Source organism: Mycteria americana, chromosome 2 (genome assembly GCF_035582795.1).
Source record: "Mycteria americana isolate JAX WOST 10 ecotype Jacksonville Zoo and Gardens chromosome 2, USCA_MyAme_1.0, whole genome shotgun sequence".
NCBI lineage: Eukaryota > Metazoa > Chordata > Aves > Ciconiiformes > Ciconiidae > Mycteria > Mycteria americana.
This window is the reverse complement of record NC_134366.1, coordinates 16,933,124-16,955,075: the sequence shown is the minus strand read 5'-3', so window position 1 is coordinate 16,955,075 and position 21,952 is coordinate 16,933,124. Positions and strand designations below refer to the sequence as shown.

At 37.1% G+C, this 21,952-nt stretch overlaps 1 protein-coding gene across 11 annotated transcripts in view; it reads right to left on the bottom strand.

The window, feature by feature from the left end:
- ARHGAP12 (Rho GTPase activating protein 12) overlaps positions 1-21,952 on the bottom strand; it is an 80,757-nt gene that overhangs the window by 1,736 nt on the left and 57,069 nt on the right. For 7 of the 11 annotated variants that reach the window (XM_075492514.1, XM_075492521.1, XM_075492522.1 and 4 more), the window contains 10 exons: positions 20,678-20,739; positions 18,966-19,047; positions 11,346-11,450; positions 10,906-11,004; positions 8,118-8,220; positions 6,893-7,012; positions 3,877-3,975; positions 1,714-1,791; positions 706-840; positions 326-428 (listed from right to left, as the gene is read on the bottom strand). In XM_075492514.1, the coding sequence (XP_075348629.1) occupies positions 326-428; positions 706-840; positions 1,714-1,791; positions 3,877-3,975; positions 6,893-7,012; positions 8,118-8,220; positions 10,906-11,004; positions 11,346-11,450; positions 18,966-19,047; positions 20,678-20,739 (986 nt within the window). The remainder of the gene's footprint in view (positions 1-325; positions 429-705; positions 841-1,713; positions 1,792-3,876; positions 3,976-6,892; positions 7,013-8,117; positions 8,221-10,905; positions 11,005-11,345; positions 11,451-18,965; positions 19,048-20,677; positions 20,740-21,952) is intronic. The other 4 variants (XM_075492518.1, XM_075492523.1, XM_075492525.1 and 1 more) reach the window with 2 other exon arrangements.

Below are 21,952 nucleotides of genomic sequence, written 5' to 3'. Positions count from 1 at the left end.
GTAATGAGTAGTCTTGTTATTAGGACATACAGCTGCTGTGATTCCCCTCTCTACGGAAAAGTTTTGTTTTGAAATGTTACTCCCGATCCTCTCACAATCCTTCTAAGATAAGAACTTGGCAGTAAACATAACAACTATGACACATACTGTCTGAAGTCCGTTTGGTGCTCTGCAAGCTTGTATACAGACTGATATATTGTTTTCATCAAGTCCAATATAGGCAAGAAAAATGCAGTGGGAACAGTCACCTAGTACTTTTAATTGGATTATTTAGCTTTAAGGGAGGATCAGCAATACAAAGCCTTTCCTTCTATCTGCTACTTACCTCTTCAGATGTCTAAAGAGTACCTGCATAGTGTCCTGATTTGGTTTTGGCAACTGTTTGATTAAATCTTTAACAGCATGGACACGCTGCCTTGGTTCTTGTTCTGCAAAAAGATGAGGTGTAGAACAAAAATTCAGTATTTTTGTTTAAAACTTTAGCATAAAATTTAACAGACTGGGAATAAAAGCGAATGTTTTGCAGTGCTAATATTAGATAAAATACTGCCACCTCCTGACCGGACCATGCATTACTGACAGGCAATTTAGGTAGGCCTTCCAGACGTTCATAACCAAAACATTCTTTTTACTGTCCAAGATAATTGAATTGTACATATTGAGCAGAACTTATACAAAAAGCACAGGCATGTTTTTCAGACTTACTAATTGCATTGACAAAGTCATTGAAGTGATTATAAGTGAACAGCGGCTCTGGCAATTCTCTGAAAAACATCTTTAGAGCTCCTGTGATGACATGTATATCTTCCCATTTACTGTCATTCAAGTCTAGTTTCTCATCTGAGAGAGAAAAATGAATAATGTTATTAATTTAACTATAAAAGCTTTTTTTTCTTTTTTTTTTTTTTTAAACAAACTTAACTACTCTTTGGTACTTATTGCTTTTAAAGCAGTGAAGACTCTTACTCCAATTCAATCCATTCTCTGCTGGGATACAAGAGCTGCAGCAGCGTGAAAGGGGATACAAAAACTCAACCACCACAGACAGAGGTAGCCAAACTCTTGCCTACTGCACTACATGCAGCTCCCCTACACCAAGGGCATTTTCCAGAGGGGAATAGAAGCTGCTGACATAACACAAAATTTACCATTAGACCCTGTCAATCAGGAAATGAGAGATCAGATTGTAGATGGGCTACTGTCTTCTTCCTGGTTGCAAGCTGCCTATTGATTCCCACTGAACAAAACACTAAGATATAGCCACATGAAAGGGTTTTATACAGAGTATGGCAAAGAGGAGCTAAGCACCCCCATACTAAAATGCAGTAGCAAATCTCACTAAAAACCATTAAACTTACAATTTTAATGCTAGTGGAAGCTTAATATGCTTACTGGTTTTCCATAAGGTATTAAGTTATTTTGTTTGAAATAATCCCCCCCCCTCAAATTCTCTTACCACCTTTCTTTAGAATTACATTCTAGCAATGCCTCTATGCTCCATGTAAGACCAAACCTCCAGGATCCTAGGTTTTTCAAATTATGTATATTACACACTAAATATTGCAATTCTGAAATAATTTTACTTTGAAGATGACAATCATTTCTCATGAAAGACTGCAGTTATACATTAAGAAAGTTTTTTTTCCTGAGCTTTCTATGAACTTCAACAATCTGAAAATATAGGCAGTTATAATACAGTTGAAGGAAGCTTACCATGATTGACTGCAAATCTTAGCTTCTGTATCACTGCAAGATTGCCACTAACTCTGTATAAGCCGTCAACATCTAATCCTAAAACAAAGGGATAAATCCATCTTAATACCTTACACATGTATGAATTCTGCAATCATTAGGCTGCTTCTTTATAGGTCTACTCAGCAAAATTAAAAACAGAAGAAACCCACCTTGTAATAAAGAACACTCGGTTCAACCAAAAAAAAAGTTAAACTAGCTTTTTTGATGGGCAGGGCATATCAGAGGAGGTTTAGTTTGCTGACACAGGTTTGGTAGCGTCAAGCTCAAAGTAATCTCTAAAACTTCCTACGCAGTAGAACAGCAGTAGTGAGGCAACAGCTCCAAGTGAGGCAAGGTGCCTCACTTAAGATGCTCTTGGTGGGTGACCAGGGGGTATATGGGAGTCCAACATGCAAGAACCAAGTATTTTGTGGATGTTCAATTGTTTAATGTATGGTTAAGAAAAATCAAATCAAGTCATGCATAGAGAGCATCTCAAAGTTGTCAAGTGACCAGGTTTGCATGGAGAAGGAATGCTGTGCATGCACACTCATCACTACCCAACAGCCTACAAAACTGAAGTGGACAGCCCTTGCCTTTACAGCATTGCACACTCAACCAGAAAAAAAACTGTGTCTCTGTGGTTGCTACTGCAGTTACTCAGAAGTGATTAGGAGGTAAAGAATTTAATTGAAACGCTACTTGAACGCAGCATGTGAGTCAGTGCCACTGAGAGGGTGAGTGTTGCCAGAATACCTGCAGTCCCTGTAGCTTCTCAAGGAGTTGTCTGATGCAACACAGCACAGTTACCAGCACCATCTGACATATCCCTTTTCCCCATAATCCACTAGTCATTCCTTTACAGAAAGAACTGATTTGAAGTGTATTGGCAGTAGGAAGAAGAGTTGGAGAAGTGAGGAAAAAAAAGCTGTTCATTTCTGTCAGCTTCCCCTCATGTATTTAAAAAAGGAAAACTTCACCACTATCTTCACTGCAGGCCTGTCTTTAAAATAAAAAAAATAAAAATAAAAAAAAAGAACAAAGCAAAATAACCCCCTTCTCACAAACTGCAGATCACAAATGGAATAAAGGCCTGCTGTTACAAGCAAGGTGGCAGTTTGTCAAACTGGAGTAAGGCAATGGAAGCAGTTATTTTTCCCCTTCCAGGCCATAAGATAGCAGCATTGAGAAAGGACTACAGGCTGCAACAAAATCCTAAATGAAGTTCCCATGGAAGATGCCTTAAAATTCACATGTAGTATTCTCCTGTAACACTTACCCTGCTTCTCAAGAGAACGTTCTCAGATTAACAGACTGGTATATATTTGAATGATGATTATGGATATTCCATAACCCCCTCTCAGTCATCTTTTCCAAGAGATAGGGCAATGACAACAGCAAGAAACAAGCAAGAAAACCAGCACAGACTACAGTCAAGTCAGGAGTCACAACCAACATATTGTCAACAAAAATGTGAAGATGTCCTTTACATCAGACAACCCAGAATGTCACATGTAGCTTTCAAACATATAATTTTCTCAGTTATTGGGTCGGAGAGACTTATTTTCAATGAAAGCAAACAAACGTTATCAGTGTCCACATATTGACTCAATCTCCAGAATTGCATAAAACTTCACATAGCAATTGGTGTAACTGGCTGAAGGGCATCAAACGGATAGACTCGTCTTCTGGCAGTCAAAGCATATACAAAGCAGGAACATGACTTTTTCCTAGAAGTTTGTTTCAAGGAAGTCTTAATATAAGTGATTTTGTTAGCATGCCAAAAATGAGCAGCCACATTTTGACAGTCTATCTCTCTTTTCATCTTGAAAAAACTGTTGATGGGCTGAGCTCTTCTATCATTGGTAATCCCTCTTTCCTTAGAGCCTTGCTGCCAGAAGGCTATCCTGCTTTTTCCTCAACTTGAAAGATATTGAAGCAGATCAATTTCTCAGGTATAAGATTTCCTCCCCTCTCCCCATTTTGGATCCCACCTACCTCCCCACTCTTGAAAACTCATTGCTATCTACAGATACAGGTTTCAGATCATTTTCCCTGAAGAAATCTACAGCATTTAACGTTTAAAATTAGATAGGGTGGTGAGCAAGAGAGAGATTTGGAAACAAAAAATTTTCACCATACCATGTTCCTCAACATGCTCAATGCACAGCTTCACGAACTTTGGCACCGTGCTGTTTTCTCTTTGACACAAGCTGGTGAGATTGGAACCAAACACTTGATCTGGAACCAAGTAAAGAGACTGATTTACAGTGGAACAGGACTCAAGTGACAGAACTAGTTCAGGTTAAAACAAACCTCTACAAAGGGCAAAGACTACTGGATACAATTGTCACAGTATTAGAGGGAAAATAGGAAAGTTTTCAAAAGAGCTCTCAGCAGCTCCCAGCAAGAAAAAGCTCCCAGTAAGAAAGAGTGTCAGCAGTTACCCAAATGTGAGTCTCTGAGTAAGGAACTTTTGCTACTGAAATTATTTTAATCCACCAGAAGATACTTATAAGAGTCATATAGTCATTACTGTAATGAGAAATTTAATGGATTTAAATATCCTGCTACACTCCATTCCTGTTCTGAGTTCAAAATACATTTACTGTAATCTTTGTTAAAAATCTGAATAAAGATAGTAAACTTTAACCAAAGTGAAAGCTTTTGGCATTGCTTGGGGAAAAGCCCTGTAAAATTTCATCTTTCATTGCACCTACTGTTTAACCCGGCATTACATATTAATTTACTTTAATGTAGAGTCTTTAACTTTTAACATTTTTAAGTTCTGACATGGATTTGTAAGTGACAGACCTTTATATCACTGAGCTCTGAATGGATGCAAGTATGACTATGCATAGGCAACCTGGCTGCAAGGCTGGAATCTAAATACAGATATTTATGGACAAAGGTTATTTTGAGTTTTTGTTTTCAAAACTACGCAGTCCAGGGGGAGCGTCTTCCATCATAAACTGGAGAAAAAAATGAAAATCAGCCTGGGCAGAAAACAAAATCTTGTAATGTCTTAGTGTATTTCAGCAACATGTTAACTCCTCTTGTTCAGGTTATGTTATCACCAAAATCTCTCTCAGACCCATTTCTATGGTTTTCATCAAAGATGCCCAAATAATAGATGACCTCCCCTATTCAGATGCATGAGACTGAAATAGGGTCTTGACATAGAAAGGCAAAGCTCCCACTCTTAAAGGAAAGAAAGTTTGTGAGGTTTTTTTATTTTAATCTCTTAAATAAGGTATGTAAGTGGCCGTCTTCACAGTATCTAGTAGATCTTACTTCAGAGTTTATGTAAGAGAAACTGTTCTTGCATTTGCATCATGCATAGCATCTAGCCCATTTTTCATGTTTAGTAATTTAAGCAGGTTCATTAACAACACTTGCATCTGACTACTGCTTTGGGAAATCCAAACAGCATACCAAACCAATTATACAGCATGAAAACTGGCATATAATGGTATTATTAGCTGTATGCTTACAAGGCCAGTGCCCCAAAACACCTTAGTCCTGCTGTGCTGCTACTCATGCAGCCAGCTGTCTAAGCAGAATCAGTAGCAAGGAATTGCAAAAGCCCACACAGTAGAAAGCCAGGCTAGCACGCAGCTGTAGCAGGTAAAGCAATGCAGATTAGGTAGCACAAGAAAATACTAGCACATAAACTGATTTGCTACAATTGCCTCTGACTTTAATAATTTCCACATATACAGGAATCATATGTTTTCCTCTCATCTTAAAGTAACTTTTGTAATTTTGTTTTTCCGAAATTGTAATGAAACTTTACCACAGGTACTTCTCTGCTTAGTGCATGCTGTTTCAAGTGGGTTTTTTTCTAGAACTTTTCATATTTTTTTTCTGCTTATACTGGGTTTGCCAAGTTTTCCATTTACTAAGCTTGTTCTGTAGCAGCCACAAAAGTACACTGGGCTTTTAAATAGACTTCTGTATTTTTCATTCATACAGTAAATGTAAAACTGTACAGCACTGATCCAACTTTCAAACTTTACACCATGCTTTTAAATAAAAACAAACTCTCCGTTCCTTAATGTCTTTATTAAAAATCCAATCATCAGCATGCACATGTACAAATTAAACTTGGCTTAGCGTTAACTGTTGCTAATGTCAGAAGTTACGTCACTGAGCCATGACATGAATACTAAGCTGTAAAGCAGAGCAAAACGTCAAAGTCTGGGAATAATGCCTCCTTATCCCAAACAAAAAATTCATCATTTACAATTAAGTTATATTTGCAGATACACAAATATATCAAACACCACATGCAACAGAAGCACACCTGTTAAAGTATGTAGTTAGGCAAATCACAGTAGGATTTGGTCTGGTATTTGCCTACCCATATGCTATTTTGACCCTAGTAGAGCACCACCTACAAGTCCTGCTAAAGCATACAAATAAATAAATAAATGAAGTTTTACAGTGAGTACCAAGTCAATAATTTACACAAATGCATTAAACCTGTGCAAATACTGTTCTCTCAAAGTTTCTACAAGTGTGACAAATGAAAATCAATTCTTTCATAAGTTTGATTCAAGAATATCTGTAAGACTCATTGTTTGTGACACAATTAAAAAATGTATACATTCAAAAAAAGGTTTGGGGAAAAAAGATGTTTAAGTTAAGATTCCTTTAGCCTCATCCTGGTTTGCCTAAATATTTCATTTCTTATGAGATGGCACATGATTGTCTGGTTCCACTCAGACTAAAACATCCTTGTGAAACAGATGAGCACATGCATTTAGCTTTGTACCCAAAGGACTTTTTTTCCCCCTTGTATGCACAAATGATTATCAGCTATCTGAAGTTTCCAGCTCAGAACAGCAGACCAAATGGACTCTCTAGCTAGGAAGCACTCCAAGCCCAAACAGGCTCCTGGGCCCTCCCATTTTCACTGCAGTTTTGCCAGTAATGAGCTGAGGTAGAGAACATCCTCTGTGAAGTTTAGTGGCTAGTAGCAGTGCTCAGAAGAATGACAATCAATCACCAGTTCCACTATACATTCAAGACTTTTGTTAAACCAGCCATACACATGTGTTTTACTCTAAAACTAGACCATTTTAACCCCATTTTACACATGAACTCCTAAATTCAGCTTTTCAAATTATTTCCTTTGTTAAAAAGGTTCATTTACCCTTAATGTAGCCTTTTTCACGGACAGCTTGTAATGTAGGGCGCCGTGTAAGAAACTTCTTGAGCTTTGTTTTGGTCTTTTTCTGATCTGTAGAATCTATATTGCTAGGTGCTTTCACTGCTGAAAAGAAATGCATTTAGTGTGAATATCCACAGAACCAACACTGCATTTATCTGCCAAGGAACCAACAGAAAAAAAAATTAAGCTCAAAACCACATGAAAAACCTATTCAAATTTGCATTGCATCTAAAGTTTTTTCCTTAACTTTTTGAAACTCCTTGAAAATAGCATCCATTTTTCAAACGACCAAGAGACAACCCTGTCACAAAACCTGTAAAACCAAGTTTGCCTGTGAAACTAAGTGGTAGCTTACATATGTAATTGATGTGGAATTTTAAAAATACAGCTATGTTTCAAAGCCAGTCCTGCCTTTCATTAATTTAAAAGAAATAAATACTTTGTTGCAAATTACATATAAGGCCCAGAAGTCAAAGACACAGAATAGTCTGCTTGATTAATATATTTCTGTGCATAGGAAGAAGTTTCTATGGCGAAAATTAACTCTAAAAACGTCTAAAAATTCTTTTCTTCTAAATTCTTCTAATTTTTTCTTTTCTTCTAATTCTTCTAAAAATTAACTCTAAAAACTTCTAAAAACTTCTTTAAAAAACTTCTAAAAACTCTAAAATTCTGAAGGTGTAATTAAAAATGTTTAGTTTCTCTAAATGAGCCAATATAACCTCATTAGCAACTTCGCTAAATTGCAGTTTAAGTTAATAGTGCAAATATTTACAGATGCTGTACCACAGACAAAAACCAAGTAAGATAATTCTAATCAGTTTTTGAACATGGAAAAGGACAAAAGGATCTTTATACAAAACCATTTATAAAAGTCAGAAAAAAAAGGTCTAATTACTTCTGTACATTTGACAATACCTTGAAAATAATCCATTTCATTACTGTCTATTTTCTCCTATTTTTCATGTGTCATACAGAAGGAGCTAAAGACATTTGGTGCCTTTTTTTTTTTTTAGTATGATTAATAAAACATGGAACTAACTGGCATCAAGATGTAGAATGAACTATATCAAAGCCCGTTTCCAAACTTGAGTAGTTTCATTTTTAACTGTCCTTCTGAATTTTTCTCTATTTACACATAATACTGAAGATGCAAAAAAAAAAAAAGGCATCGCTAAAATCAATTAACGGAAAATTTTCAACTCACAACGAAGTTTCTTAGAGTCTTTATTGTCTTTCTCTTTGTCTTGTTTTTCCACCCCAGGGGAATCTGGTATATCATCTTCTAATGCTTCATCGGACTCTACTACCTATTAGATTTAAGAAGATACAGTGGTCAGTTTACCAATTCACAGAATATAGCATTAACAAACACATTTCCTGTAGACAGTTCTACAATATACATTTTCTTCCCTATAAGTGATATTCAGTTGGTTCTTTCCTGAACTCTAGATTGTAAAAATATCTTCAGAGATAATACCATTCTCACTAGCAGAGTGAATAACTTTGAGAAACACTATTTGATCATAAGACCTGGTAAAGAAAGTTTTGCTGGACACTGAACAAAGCACAACCAGCCTTTCATGATAAAACTTCATTACATCAACCAATAAACAATATTCATGGTTTTTTTTCAAACCCAGTAACAAACATCAGCTGTTTCATTTACATGGTCTGCTACAGCAGCACCTGACTAACAGGGTCTACAAAACACTTCTAGAGTATTTACCCTATTGCTAATTTCTGTAATTAGAATTTTCCGTGACAGAAAATAGAATTGCCAGTTGGAAAATTTTGCCACTGTCAAAACATACACTGAATTCATTCTGAGAAAATAAATACATCAGGGCCTAAAATCCTCGGCCTGTGTTACTGCTCTCTCAGCATATTCTCATCAAACAGAGTCAAGAGAAAATGTGGATCATGTAGTGCAGAGGCAGATACCAGAGTTTGTGACACTGCCCACCTGCAGCCTCATACCTCATACCATGCATGACTACAGACATATCAGTAAATAGGAAAAGAAACTTCCTCTGCTCTCAGTGCAATATACTCCTTTCCAAAACTGTGTATTTCTTACTTCACTTCTACTAAAGTGAACTTGACTTTACGCAGTTACAAAAATCTGACAGTGCAGTGTCTTTTGTTACAAGGAAGGACATTTTAAACAATAAGGCAAGGTTGCATACTCCAGAGTGCTGAATGAGCAGAACCATGGCTTCATTGACTAAGTTGCACTTTAACTTGAAGGGTTACCATTAGCTTTAAACAATCCTCATTCCCTGTTGCTTTTCAGAAGCTTTGGATAGCCTTTTTACATATCAAAGATCAATATATTCAACTGTGTGATAATGTCCCCGTTAAGGATCCCCTCTGCCACTGAGACTATTTGGCCAGTGCTCTCTTCAAGAGGCCTCAAAGCTTTTTAGGGCTGTTAAATTTAAAAACACATGAAGTGCTTTGGAAAACATCACCTGGGATCTAGTTTGTATTATGGAACAAGTCTAATCTAATAACTTGGAAATTTCTGTATGTATGTAAAACAGAGCAGCCACATCCTTTGCAGATAGCTATTCCTCTTGTACAGTATATTGCCACAACAGCAGCCTGAAGGAGCAAAGAGACCAGAATCCAAGCTGTACCTTCTTTTGAGGAAAGATCTCATCACACTAGAACTAGCCATAGCTGTCCTGGGAAAAAGACTCACAGCTACTATTACCATAAAGTTCTCAAAATTAGAAGTTTGTTTCAGATCTGACTGATTTTTGTAGCCAAATAGTGTGTTCCAAATTATCAGGTGCTTCAGTGCTCCAAATTATCAGGTACTGTAGTAACATACATTTTGAACTTTTCCCTTGTAATCTTAGGTCACTTGGCTACCAGCTCCCAGCAGTAATGCATCACCAATGCTCCGGAGTGGCGATAAACTCTCCCTGTTCCACCACTCACTTCCTCCACCTAACATTTAATACCTTGCTCTCATCTCAGCTAAACCTCAGCACTTCCATCTTCATTTATACTTAAGCAGGGAAGAAGTGGCCTCAGTTGTGTTACACGGGGCAGACAGGAGAAGGATATCACTGAGTGACTGCCTTGCCTGGTTATGACCAGATCATAACCTTCCCTAAGGTCATGACATTTTCATACCAGGAGACGGGAGAAGATTAGCAGCCTAAACCATGAGCATTCAGAAAGAAACTAAACCATTCATATTAGCCTGCTGTGTTTGGGTGAAAACACCCATATGTGGAAAACACTACCAGAGCTAAGAGAAATGAAGGCCACTGACTGACATCAAAAGCAACATAAATGCTGCTTACGGGCAGCAACCAGGCCTGTAACTACAAAAATTAAGAATACACACAAAGTCAACTTGATATGAGAGGACTATTTTCCCTAAGATAGTAGATAGTCAACTTGATATGAGAGGACTATTTTCTCCGAGATCTCCTCCAACTTCTTCTGAATTCAAAGATGGTAAATCTTGTTTGCCAATATCAAGAGCAAATGCTTTTTCTGTTGATTAAATAGTTGGCATTGTGCTGTCTGATAAGAAGAGATAATACAGTATTTGCCAGGGCTTTTAATTTGCACTTTAGTGCAGCCTTATTAAGTGAATAGCAGTATCAAATGCTGATGAATGCATGTCATGAAGCACTCCCTTGGCCGTCCTCCCCCCTTTACTCCCTCTCTATCAGAACCTTTCAGGTCTCTGAGACAGAACAAGTATTTGGCCACAGAAGGAAGTTCATTTCTGAGCTGGAGGTCAGCCCACATCACCTGGTTCTTAATCCAGTGGACCATCCTTCTTCCTTTGCCACTATTAATTATATTTCACTTGTCACCACCAAGAACTGCCATATCCTCAACCTCCTGCCCATGCTCAAGAAAATCAGGAACTGAAGATGTATGTGAAGCACTAGGAGTCATTACACCAACTATTTTACTAAATAACATTACCTTGAAAATAGAGCCTTCACAATTCAAACACATACCTGATTGTTGATGGTATAGTTAAGAACTTTATACCATTCATTAATAAAGCTGTCATTATCAGATTGAATTAAGAGCTCAGTTCCTTGGCGGGTTTTTAGCTTTAAAGAAATAAAAACAGATATCATCAGAATTGATAAACACACTAGAATTCAAAAATGAAATTATCTAAATCAAATTAAACTTCTCCCGGGCATAACTTTTAGATAATATATAGCCACTCACTTACCAGTGAAAACAGTAAATAACAGTCTGCTTAAAATTTAAAAGCATATCCCATACAGACATATTAAAAATGAACATTTCTTGCAGGTACTAAGATGCACCTACATTTGAGCAGGAAGAAATGTAGAAAACTCAAAGTTTTTTATTTTAAGTTTAGAAAAAAAATTATTAAGTCATTAAAGTACATAGAATTCTGCATTTAAATAAAATAATTCACCTCAATAACATTCTTTTTGCTGGATTTGTCCTTTGAGGCCCAGTCAATCAATGCCCCTTTGAGATCCACTGTAAATTCTGGCTTAGACTGATTGACACCAAACTTCTGGAAAAAAAGGAACAATGATGACAAACTTAAAACCAAACTCCTAACAGGTACACAGTCTTGCAATCCTCTAAATATAATATACATTATTTACAGTCTATACAACTTAATCCAAATACAGTACTTTGCCACAAATCAACAGGCATGATACCAGAAAAACAAAAACCAAACAAACACGACACACAAAACATCCTCTAAGCATGCCTATTAAAAGCTGCTCAGCTTAAAGCCCTTAAAATTCCATAACTTTAAATCCCAGCCAGACTCCAGCAGGGCTTTTTTTCCTATCACAAATGGTAGAAGTCCATACAGCATTTGATTGTAGCTTGATTTTAGTCAAGATAGTCCCAAGCTTTAAACAAAACTGGCTAACAAGTAACTGAACAAAAAAAAAACCAAAACACATTCTGTCAGTTAATTAATTGTTGTATATAAAACCAAAAATCAAACCAGAAATAGTAGCTTTACTAGACAGGAATCACATCCCTCCTGCACTGAAAAAGCACTTTCCATTTTTACATTTTCATAATATATATATTTCATGTGTGTGTATATATATGTATATATTTTTCAACAATTCTTTTCACATTATTTTATATTTTTCTGTAGTGCTTCTATTGCAATACCAGAGCACATCCTAGCAAGTAAACAGAACTCAATTTCACTGTCTAGCTACTAAACAAACAGCAAATAACCGAAATGATAAAACAAAAGCATTTAACCCACAAGTAACCCTTCAAACAATTTGGAGGAAAACATGAGGGAGCTATTTTTACCTACTACTTCTACATTTATACTAGGTATCACAATTTTTTAAAATAAAGTACTTTTACTAGGGTTTCAACCTACACCACATCGCTTTGAAATATCATTCCATAGCTTTGAAATATCATTCCTCAAGGAAACTAATTCAGTGACCCATACAAAAAAAAAAGCTCTAATTGCGAGTAAAATAAGTAAAACATGGAACAGGGAAAGCTGTAAGTCCCTTGGTTGTAGCACAGAAATTTAATGCTGTAGTTCTAGGGGAAGCTTGTAGCATCTGATCCATCAGAAAGGTTCTTTTCTATTTCTTTAAAAAGTCTTTGATGTGCGAATGCTGTTCGTGTGACAGCTCGGGGGGACGTAAGCCCCAGGACAAGCTCCTTGCTGCGAACACGAGTTTCCAGCCTGTACAGCCATATCCAAGGGGAGAAAAAACAGTTCGGAAAACAGAACTAATCTGCTGCTTCTGATTAAATTCCCAGCATGGATGTTAATTAATGCTAATTGTGTTTTAGAAAGGCTGTTTACCACTGGAAAATATCCCTGCCTTGAGTCCTAAGGGCAATTAAGGTGCTGAATAGAAAGCAGAATCTTAACTTCTTTATTTTACCCGTGAAATATCAGACAGGAATATTTCTAATTTACCCAATGCCAACTAGCACTTGGAAAAAAAACAAAACAAAACAAAACAACCCAAAAACCCTTCCGCTTTCTAACTTAATTCTCAGATACCTCATCCAAGAACATTTCTTATTCATTATAGCGGAGCTTTTGAGAGAGGCCCGGCTCAGCAGTGGAGCCCACAGGAACAATCCTTGGGCCATTATGGCTCTCGCAGTCATGGGCAGCTATGCAGCAGCTGCCTGTTTAAGAGAGATTCACGTAACTGCTTCACCTACAAGCCAAGTGCCCCAGCCACACGCTTCCTGACAGCCTAGAACAGCCTTGCTGTGTGTTGGGGTGTGTGTGTGTGGGTGTGTGTCAATTTATAGAGTTTGGCACTGGAGAGCGCAGGAGACTAGTGTCAAAGTCCTCTGCGGGATCGGAGGGGACTCGTTACACACTGCCCAGATGCTGCTGAGGAGCACAGGAGATGACCTGTTACAGACGAAATCAGCAAACAACAACAGAAAATGTAACAGTCACTGCTGTTCTGACCAAAAGGAGAGCCCTCCAATACATTAGCTTGCTAAACTCCCCGCCTGACCGATCGCAGTACTACCTCAAACACCTTTGCACTCTACCCATGTTTCTGGCCTGACTCCCTTCAGCACCGAACAAACCAAAAACTAGAAGCTAAATTTCTCAGAAGGGGGGGGGGGGGGGGGAAGTCTTCCCCTGCTCCTTCGCACAAGCAGTACCCAAACCATTGTGAGAGATCCAAGGATGGGGAAGCCCATGCAAACAATCCGGCCTCTCTGCAAAGCTCCTCTGATGTACCAACGTATTATATACTCATCACAAACTTCACTTCTTTGTTCAAGGAAATTCCAAGTTTAGCATTCAGTCTCTCCTATGAGCTTTCCTGCTCCTGGGTGTATGACAAGGAGATGCCAGCAGCCATTTCCCTCCTTGAAAGCTTCCAGGAGCAAGTCCTGTACAGGGCTGCTCAGATGCACTGCACACAAAGGTTAGCTAAAGGCAATCGAACCATACTGAAAGCATGCAGGTTTTCTTGGGAGCAGTAAGAAGAAAACCTATCCCTTTAGCATCTGCTGCCACATAGACATAAAGTCTGCTTTCTCAAAACAGAGTGCACTGCCAAGTCAGCACTGGCTGGGATAAATTCAATTCTTACTGAGCAGACACCTTCTTACTGGATTTCTCTTTTGAGCTGTCTGAGAAGTTTAGAAAGGACAGCAGTGCGAGACAGAAAGAGGGAGAGATCTACACATGGTGTTGCCAGCTGTCCTAGAGTCACTTCTGACAGCTTTTTCTAGGAAAAAAGTGTAGTCATGGGATGTGCTTATGATATTTCTATGGCAGAGATAACTTCTACTTTTTTGAAAGAAGGGGTGGAGGGGGGGGTGGTGTAGTTCAGACATAGATGCTGCGTAGCTTAAGGACTGCCTCAAAGATGTGTGCTGACCTCAATAAATAGAAGGCCTTTTCAATCTTTCCAGGAGTTTTCTCCAAGTCCTGGAAGCCTCCTCAGGACAAGCCACGCAGTCTGTATTGTGATATATTCCAGCATTTTTTGGAAACAGAACTGGATGTTATTTATTGGAAGACTTTGGATGTACAAATGACACCTGCCATTCTCATAATTCTGTTTCTAATTAGAGTTGGGTAGAACATTTTAATTCCAAGTCCTCCTCATCCACGCATGGACTGCAGAAACAGAGCTGAGGGGACAGATGCTCCTTCACGGCTGGTAAGGGAGCTTCAGAACTTACAGCTTTAACAAAAAAAGAAAAATATAAAGATATTCCTTATTGTCATTAGCAAAAGGATGGAAGTTTTTTGAAGCCAGACTCTGATAGGAGTATTTCCATTCCAAATAGTTTTCATGATAATCATCTGAGCTCCTGTATAATCAGCTGTGCAATACTGATGAACTGTAGTAATGTACATATAACATCCTTGGCTATGAACACAGTGCTGTAACACAGTAAACAAGAGTTTGCCCAGATGAACCTTGAAGAGCATTTATTTCCTTGATGTTTGAGAATTTTACCCACTTTTGGTTTACCACCACTGTACCTGACACTGAGGACATGTGCCTATTACAGAAGGCTGACAGATTAATCCTTCTAAGCAGTTACCATTTACTGTGTTTTATGAAGCCCCATCCCTAAAATTTGGCAATAGCTATTACAACTCATTCACACCAAATTTGAGACACCTTCTTTCAACAGCTGAAAATACAAATTTCTGTGAAAAGACATATTAAAAAAATCCAGACTTCCTTATAGAAAGTAGCATTTTAAATGATACCAAACTGTGTACAAATTATCTGTTTCAGGCTTCCACATACATAGCAATGAGTTTGACAGACAAAGAAAAGGCAGTTGCGTCATTTTTAGCACAAGGTTAATTGAATAAGCCTACAGTTACTCCCCCTTACAGGGGAAAAAAAAAAATTAAGGTACTGGTCATCAAAACAGTCATTCTAGGAGTCTCAGGCATCTTAACTAAACTCAAAACATATAGCTCGCTCTCTACTCTTCAGGAAATACAAGCCAAGATACCAAAATAGTTTTAAATATCATCAACACTTTAAGACCTCAAGAAGTCAGATTACTGAAACATTGCTTTTAATGCCTTCACATATGATTTTTTTCCACGAAAGCTTTAGTTTGATTCTGATAAGAGTGCTGAGAAAGTGATATTAAAAAACAATTATACAACCGGTCAAGCCTGTTTGCTTCTTCTAACAGTAGTATCATTACCTAAATTCTTCCTCATCCACCTTGAGGAACAAGCTACCATATTAGCTCCAAACATTTTATCAGTTTCTGATAAGCAGCACTTCTATGCTTGGCATCTACACTTCAAAACATGACTAACTACAGATGCTTAAATTATATATAAAGAGTCCTACAAATTTACATCAGCTTTCTGTATGTGGCATATAGCCAGAACATCCTTGAGCTCCTTTCCTTTCAGCTTTTTATGCATAACATCTACATTTTTGTGTATTCCAATCATAGCTAGAATTAACCAACATCATGTACATCACTGTATCAAAGGCATCATAGGCACCTTACAAACATCCTAAATTAGCTGTGTTAGAAAGAATTAGACATAAAATATGTGTTAAAAACTGACCATACCATGCTGTTTTAGTCAAGACACTAGTGGTTCAAATAGTAGGCAAATTTGGGATTATAATTCTAGCACTGATGAACCAAATACTCCTTCTACTTTATTCCATTAGAACAATTACAGGATTATTGCAATACACTTGTGTTAATTTGCACCTTGGGTGACTTTCAGAAATAGGATACACAAGGTGTTATGAAGGGACAAAACTTAAGCCTTGGAAAAATTCAAATTTACTTTCAAGATTAGTGGCAAATAGCCTTACAGTGACAAGAGGCATGCAACAAGAACACATACAGTGATAGGTGAAACTTGGTCAGAGTTTACATAGGTGACAGCAGGTCGACGACTGAGAGCATTTTTCCAAGAAGAAAGCAGCGAGAGCAAGAGCTCAGGAATTGAGCCCCCTTGGCAAAATGACTTGATGAGAAAAAGGAAGAAAAGTGATGAAGTCACAAAACAATGCACAAAAAAAAGATATGGTTATATCAATCACTAGACAAATGCTAAACAAATATTCTTCCCGTAAGATGAAGACGAAATCTAATTCTTACCATATGTCAAACTGTTAAACTTGACTTCACCTTATTAAAATACCAATAACAGATCAAAGTTTGAGAGGTGAGGTGGAATTTTTAAACACCCCCCAAAAAATTTCCTACACAGAGAGCAAAAAGAGCATGTGCTGAATATTTAACTACATATTTACAAAGCCAACTGTGAGCATGCAGGTATACAACACAAAGTCTTTGAAAGACGTTCTCCCTTAGTATTTCCAGCTTCACTTTATTCTGTTCATACTGTTGATATTTATCTTGCTGACCCTACTCCAATACTTGACATTACACATACCTGACAGTCTCGCACAGAAATGTTGTGACTATGATACTTTTGCTCCACTTAAATTATCACAAGAATTCCTGCCTTTTTTCTTCCCCACCAAATAGCTGTATCTGGAAGGTGTAAGACAACTTATACTAGCATCCCTCAGCAATAAGCAGAGTTGCATGACTATCTCTTATGGATAATTCATTTGGGCACACATTCATTCATAACAGTATCATATATTCATAAACAGGGTCTTAGTTTAGCACTGTGTGTTTCAATGATGTGTTTTAACATATAGTTAAAATTATTTTTTTGTCTACAGCTACATTTGGATTAAGAGCATTAGTAGCTGTAATCAAGTTTTTGGAACTTGGTTAGTTACTCGGGCGAAGTGCTTTACTTTCCAAACATGCATATTTATACCTATAAAATTAAAGTACTTTTTGGATCCTTAGCTATAAAGTAAATGGCAAAAGTTATCAGTTTCCATGAATACTACCAGCTTGCTGCAAAAATAATAGTATTCTTTGTGCACTGAGACTAAATATCAAAGCTCACCTCAGAACGGCTAGGGATTTTCCATTTTATGAAGTAGGGTGATGAAATTGAACTTGACTAAACAATAAACAATGACTGAAGGGCATGAAAGAAGGAAATTAGTTTTAAAACCTCCAAAATCCCAGTACTTCCTGCTTCAAAGCTCAGCTTTTAAGGTTCTTCAATATTTCTTCAACATACTTTGTTATAAAAGTTATATTTAAAAAAATTCACAAGTTCTGTTCATTTTCTTATTGGCAGTATTTTTCTCACTGATGAATAATGGTAATTATATTTACCTAGTGTCTCAATATTTACAGGTGGGAAAGTCAGTAACTTTCAGATATATACATGCTTCTATTCCTTTTTCTGTGCTTTGTCTCTGATGTGCGTCACATTCTCTTCCCCTCCCCACATATGGTGTGGGCAGACCTCCTTAGGTCACCAAGTCCACTTCTACCAGACAGCATAATTTACCTTATCTCATGCCTTTAACCTTTATTCTTTTTCCTTCCCTTCTCTTTTCCTTCTGCTTGACCATCTTGCCCAACTTGACTCTTTCCATTCTCTTCTACCCTCAATGGTGTTATTTATCCGTCCTCACCCATTTTTTTCCAACCACCCCTTCTATAGCAACAGAATGGAAAAAAATGTTTACAGCTCTGAAATGAACTCAAAGCTTTAGTAAAGAATTGTCAATGCCAATTCACTACCCAAAAAGAAGTGCTGCAGAAGGAAGTGAGCCAAGTAGAAAGATCAGCAAAGCACAGCAAGATAGCCTGTATCTGTAAGATGCAATTTTGATGGAATTTGCATGATACTACACTGGAAGAATGAATACTGAATCTGACCTCTCTTTAGTTATTATAGGTGATCCACACAGTTTAATGTCAGACCTCCAAAAGAAGGTAAGTAAGCCATAGATAAAGAACCATTTCTATACCTATTTATGGAGGAATGCAGCTGGATAAATATAGCCAATTTAATTATAGTGCTATTAAACTAGAGATGATATAAGAAGTGAAGAATCATCATCTTCAGTGTGATGTTTCTCTTTAGGTCTTCATCAGACATCAAAATAGATACAAATACTTGTCATGCACTATGCAGATATAAAACAAAATATGGAATCCAGCAAGGCAAAGACTAAATGACAAGGCAAGAATACCACATTATTCAAGTAGTCCAAAGCAACAAGCCAAGTGTCAGACTATTTTATTATATGTATCACATTCAAAATTACCTGGAGTTTATGAAAAAATATCCAAGAACAGTAAAACAAATAAACTGTTTAGACAAACACATTAGTAAGGAACACAAAAATATTTGGCCTGGAGCAAAAACTTCAAGCTTACAGGGCACCCAAATACCTCTTTATCAGTTTCTTACTTATCAAATATAAAAAATGTTTCTGAAATATAAGAAAGTACAACTGGTTTTATTCTCATTCTACATCGTAATTGTTACATTAAACTATTTTCCCGCTATCTTACACACACTTACATTTTCTAAATTATGCATGCATATCGGTATTTAAGCCCTACAAATAAGAGGGCTTTAATTTATTGTGCTTTACGTGATTAACACTTAAATGAGGGTGGGGGTTGTTCCTGAGCTTACCCAGCCAGTTCCACTTCCTTGGGTTTTAGTGAACAGCAGTGATGAACCTTGTAACACTGCCCATGATGACATCCAATTCTTTCTGTAAATATGTGTAAACAAACATAAGATAAATTGACTTTGAAAGTAGATATTTAAACTGTCAATCATTGTTGCCCAGCTGACCTGCATGTTAATATACTTAACCATATATAAGGTCATTAGTGCCATCAGTAAGTCTTAATTGCTATCATATTTGTAGAAGGGAACATATGTTAACAGTCCCAGCCTGACCATCAAAGTCTAAATCAAACAAAGCTAATTAGTGGTGGAAGCAGTTCATCAGGAGAAACACCATACAATTATAATTTCAAAGGGGCTAATCTGGAATGCTCAACCTACGGTGTACTTAGTAGATTATGCCAAAGTACTGCATAATTCTGAAATTGATTGATCACATCTAGCTGGGATGCAAGTGTCCCACATTTATGTAATAAGCTCATTTACATTGGCAATAAAATATTTGCTACACATGTAAAAATGCAGAAAAACAACAAATAAATTGCTCCAGCTGTTTGACTATTTGCTTTTATGCCTGAGTACCTGTCCTACTGAGGTTAAAAAAACCCCAAAAGTCTTGACAAGCCCTGACAATCTATTCCCATTGCCCAAACATGAATTATTATTCAACAGCTCTCAAAGTGACAGGATGGCCATGTTGCATCTTTCTGTACAGCAGCCCAGTAATCCAGATCAATGATTCCAACAGATGCAACATAAACAGTGAGAGTATACTGTACCAGTAGCAGCTTGCATGAGCCACTGTCCACTCCTTCCTACCAAGCTCTTAGGAGCAACTCTGAGGAACCAAACTGGGGGTCAGATGTGCTGTCCAGCTGCACTGGACTAGGTCAGGGTGGCTCTGGAGTATCAGATGGGTGTGACTACTTAATCCTCAGAAAAAGCATGCTTCATGTATCAAAAGTCTGGGAAACACTGAACTAGATAACACAGTACTAGACCCAGAAGATTAAATTAAAAAAAGTAAAAAAAGTAAAAAGTAAACCTAAATTAAATCTGAGGATGTGCCACACTTATGCAGTATTTAACACTAACTCTTTGCATAACACCAGAAATGTAAGTTAGACACCATTACTTGATTATACATTATGATTTATAATGTAAATGCTTGCCTGTGAGGCAGAGAAAGGAAGTTAGAAATGAGGTCATTCATCACCTACAGGGACACCAGCGTTGTGCGATACATTCCACTTCAAACCCTTCACAAGCAGGGTGAAGGAAGAATTAGGGAGCATGACATGTATGCTCCTTGGAAACTAAAGGAGATGAAGTGACACTCTGAAAGCTGCTCTTACACCAATTCTATCCAAGGAACAAGATATGCTATAACCTATACAGATTTTTCTCTTAAATAAATAAATTAATCCCATTTTAAAAAGCTGTCTCTCGTCAGTACACCTTCATGAAATCACTGCCCTGTGTGGAGCCCTGGCATACCTGAGCCTCTGGCTATTTGAAGTCCAGTATCTATAGCTCACTGGGAAAAACACACACTTTGGGATAAGGAAACACTGTGTCCTACAGGAAAACCTCTAAGGCAAATCCAGACAAAAAGTAAGAAATTGCAAAACCCAGTATGCTGTCCTAATATAAAAGTCAGATACCTTACACAAACCCTTATGCACTTGTACTTCAAGAAGTCCAAGACTTACCGAACTTTCTTCCCATTTTCTGTAATTTTTGTCACATTCAATAACCCATACTTTTCTTGACCCTGTAAGACAGAGTAAGACATAACAGATATAAAAGAAGATCTGCTTCTGTTGTCATCACAGCACTGAATTCAATTCCCCAGATACTCAATTTCTTGCAATGAGACATCTTTGCCCACTTTATAACTTTAAATATACTTATGACAGTTTTTTTGAATATGCAGAGATCAGTAAAATCAAAATTCCTCTGGGAAAGTACTCATTACCATTTAGAGGGTAAAACGCTTTTCTTCTTCAAGGCCTAGGTTCTTTGGACAAGCCAAATGAAATCATTTGTGGTACTAGACAGTGTAAATTTTAAACATAAATTTATAATGATTTGTGTAATAGCACATTTGTGTTTGCACCCTTTACTTAAAAAGGAGATGGCTGACAAAAACAGCCTAAATTATCTGACAAAATTGTTCCAAGTTATTTTAACATAATTGCGTATTTTAAATAAAACATGGTTGAAACCATAAAAATATTAACAAACTCATTTCAAAAACAGATGAGTGAAATATTTCTTTGATGTCCTATTTCTTCCTATCCCCAAGCAAAATATCAGAATTTTAAACTACTCAGTTATGTCTTGCTGATGAAAATCATTTATATCGGTATGCCTCTGTACAAATTTGGAGATCAGTCAGTGAATGGTGGAAAAAGAACACTGCTGAACAAGAAGGGTATTTGCAAGTTTCAAATACTTGGAATGAGTATTTCTAGTTTCTATGCAAAAATAATAAAATATAAAGGAATGTTTGAAAAATATTCCAGGACAAAAAGGAAAACCATCCATTTATACCATTTGTGACTCTCAAGATGAGGTAACAAATTCTATCATTTTCTCCTGTCGCCCCAGCCTTGTCCTACCAGTGAATGGTGCTAAAGGAATGTTAAATTATTTCTCTAATCACTTCCTTTTCAATAACAGCTTGTAACAGTTCCTAATTTAAGAACTAAGCTATTAGTTGAAACAATCAACTAGGGAAAGGATCCAAATTAGTTTTATCATAACAAAAATGTCCTCAATTCTGGATCCAATGAAAATACAAGATATATTCTCCCCAGCATTCTCCCCTAAATCTCAAATTTAAGTGGACCATAGCTGCAGAATACAATATCAAAGAAATTTTTTTGCTGGAATACTGCAACAACATTCTTAAAGACATAGATCTGGTTTTCATGAACCTTAACAATTTTACCTACATGCGTCAAGCACAGCATATAAAATAC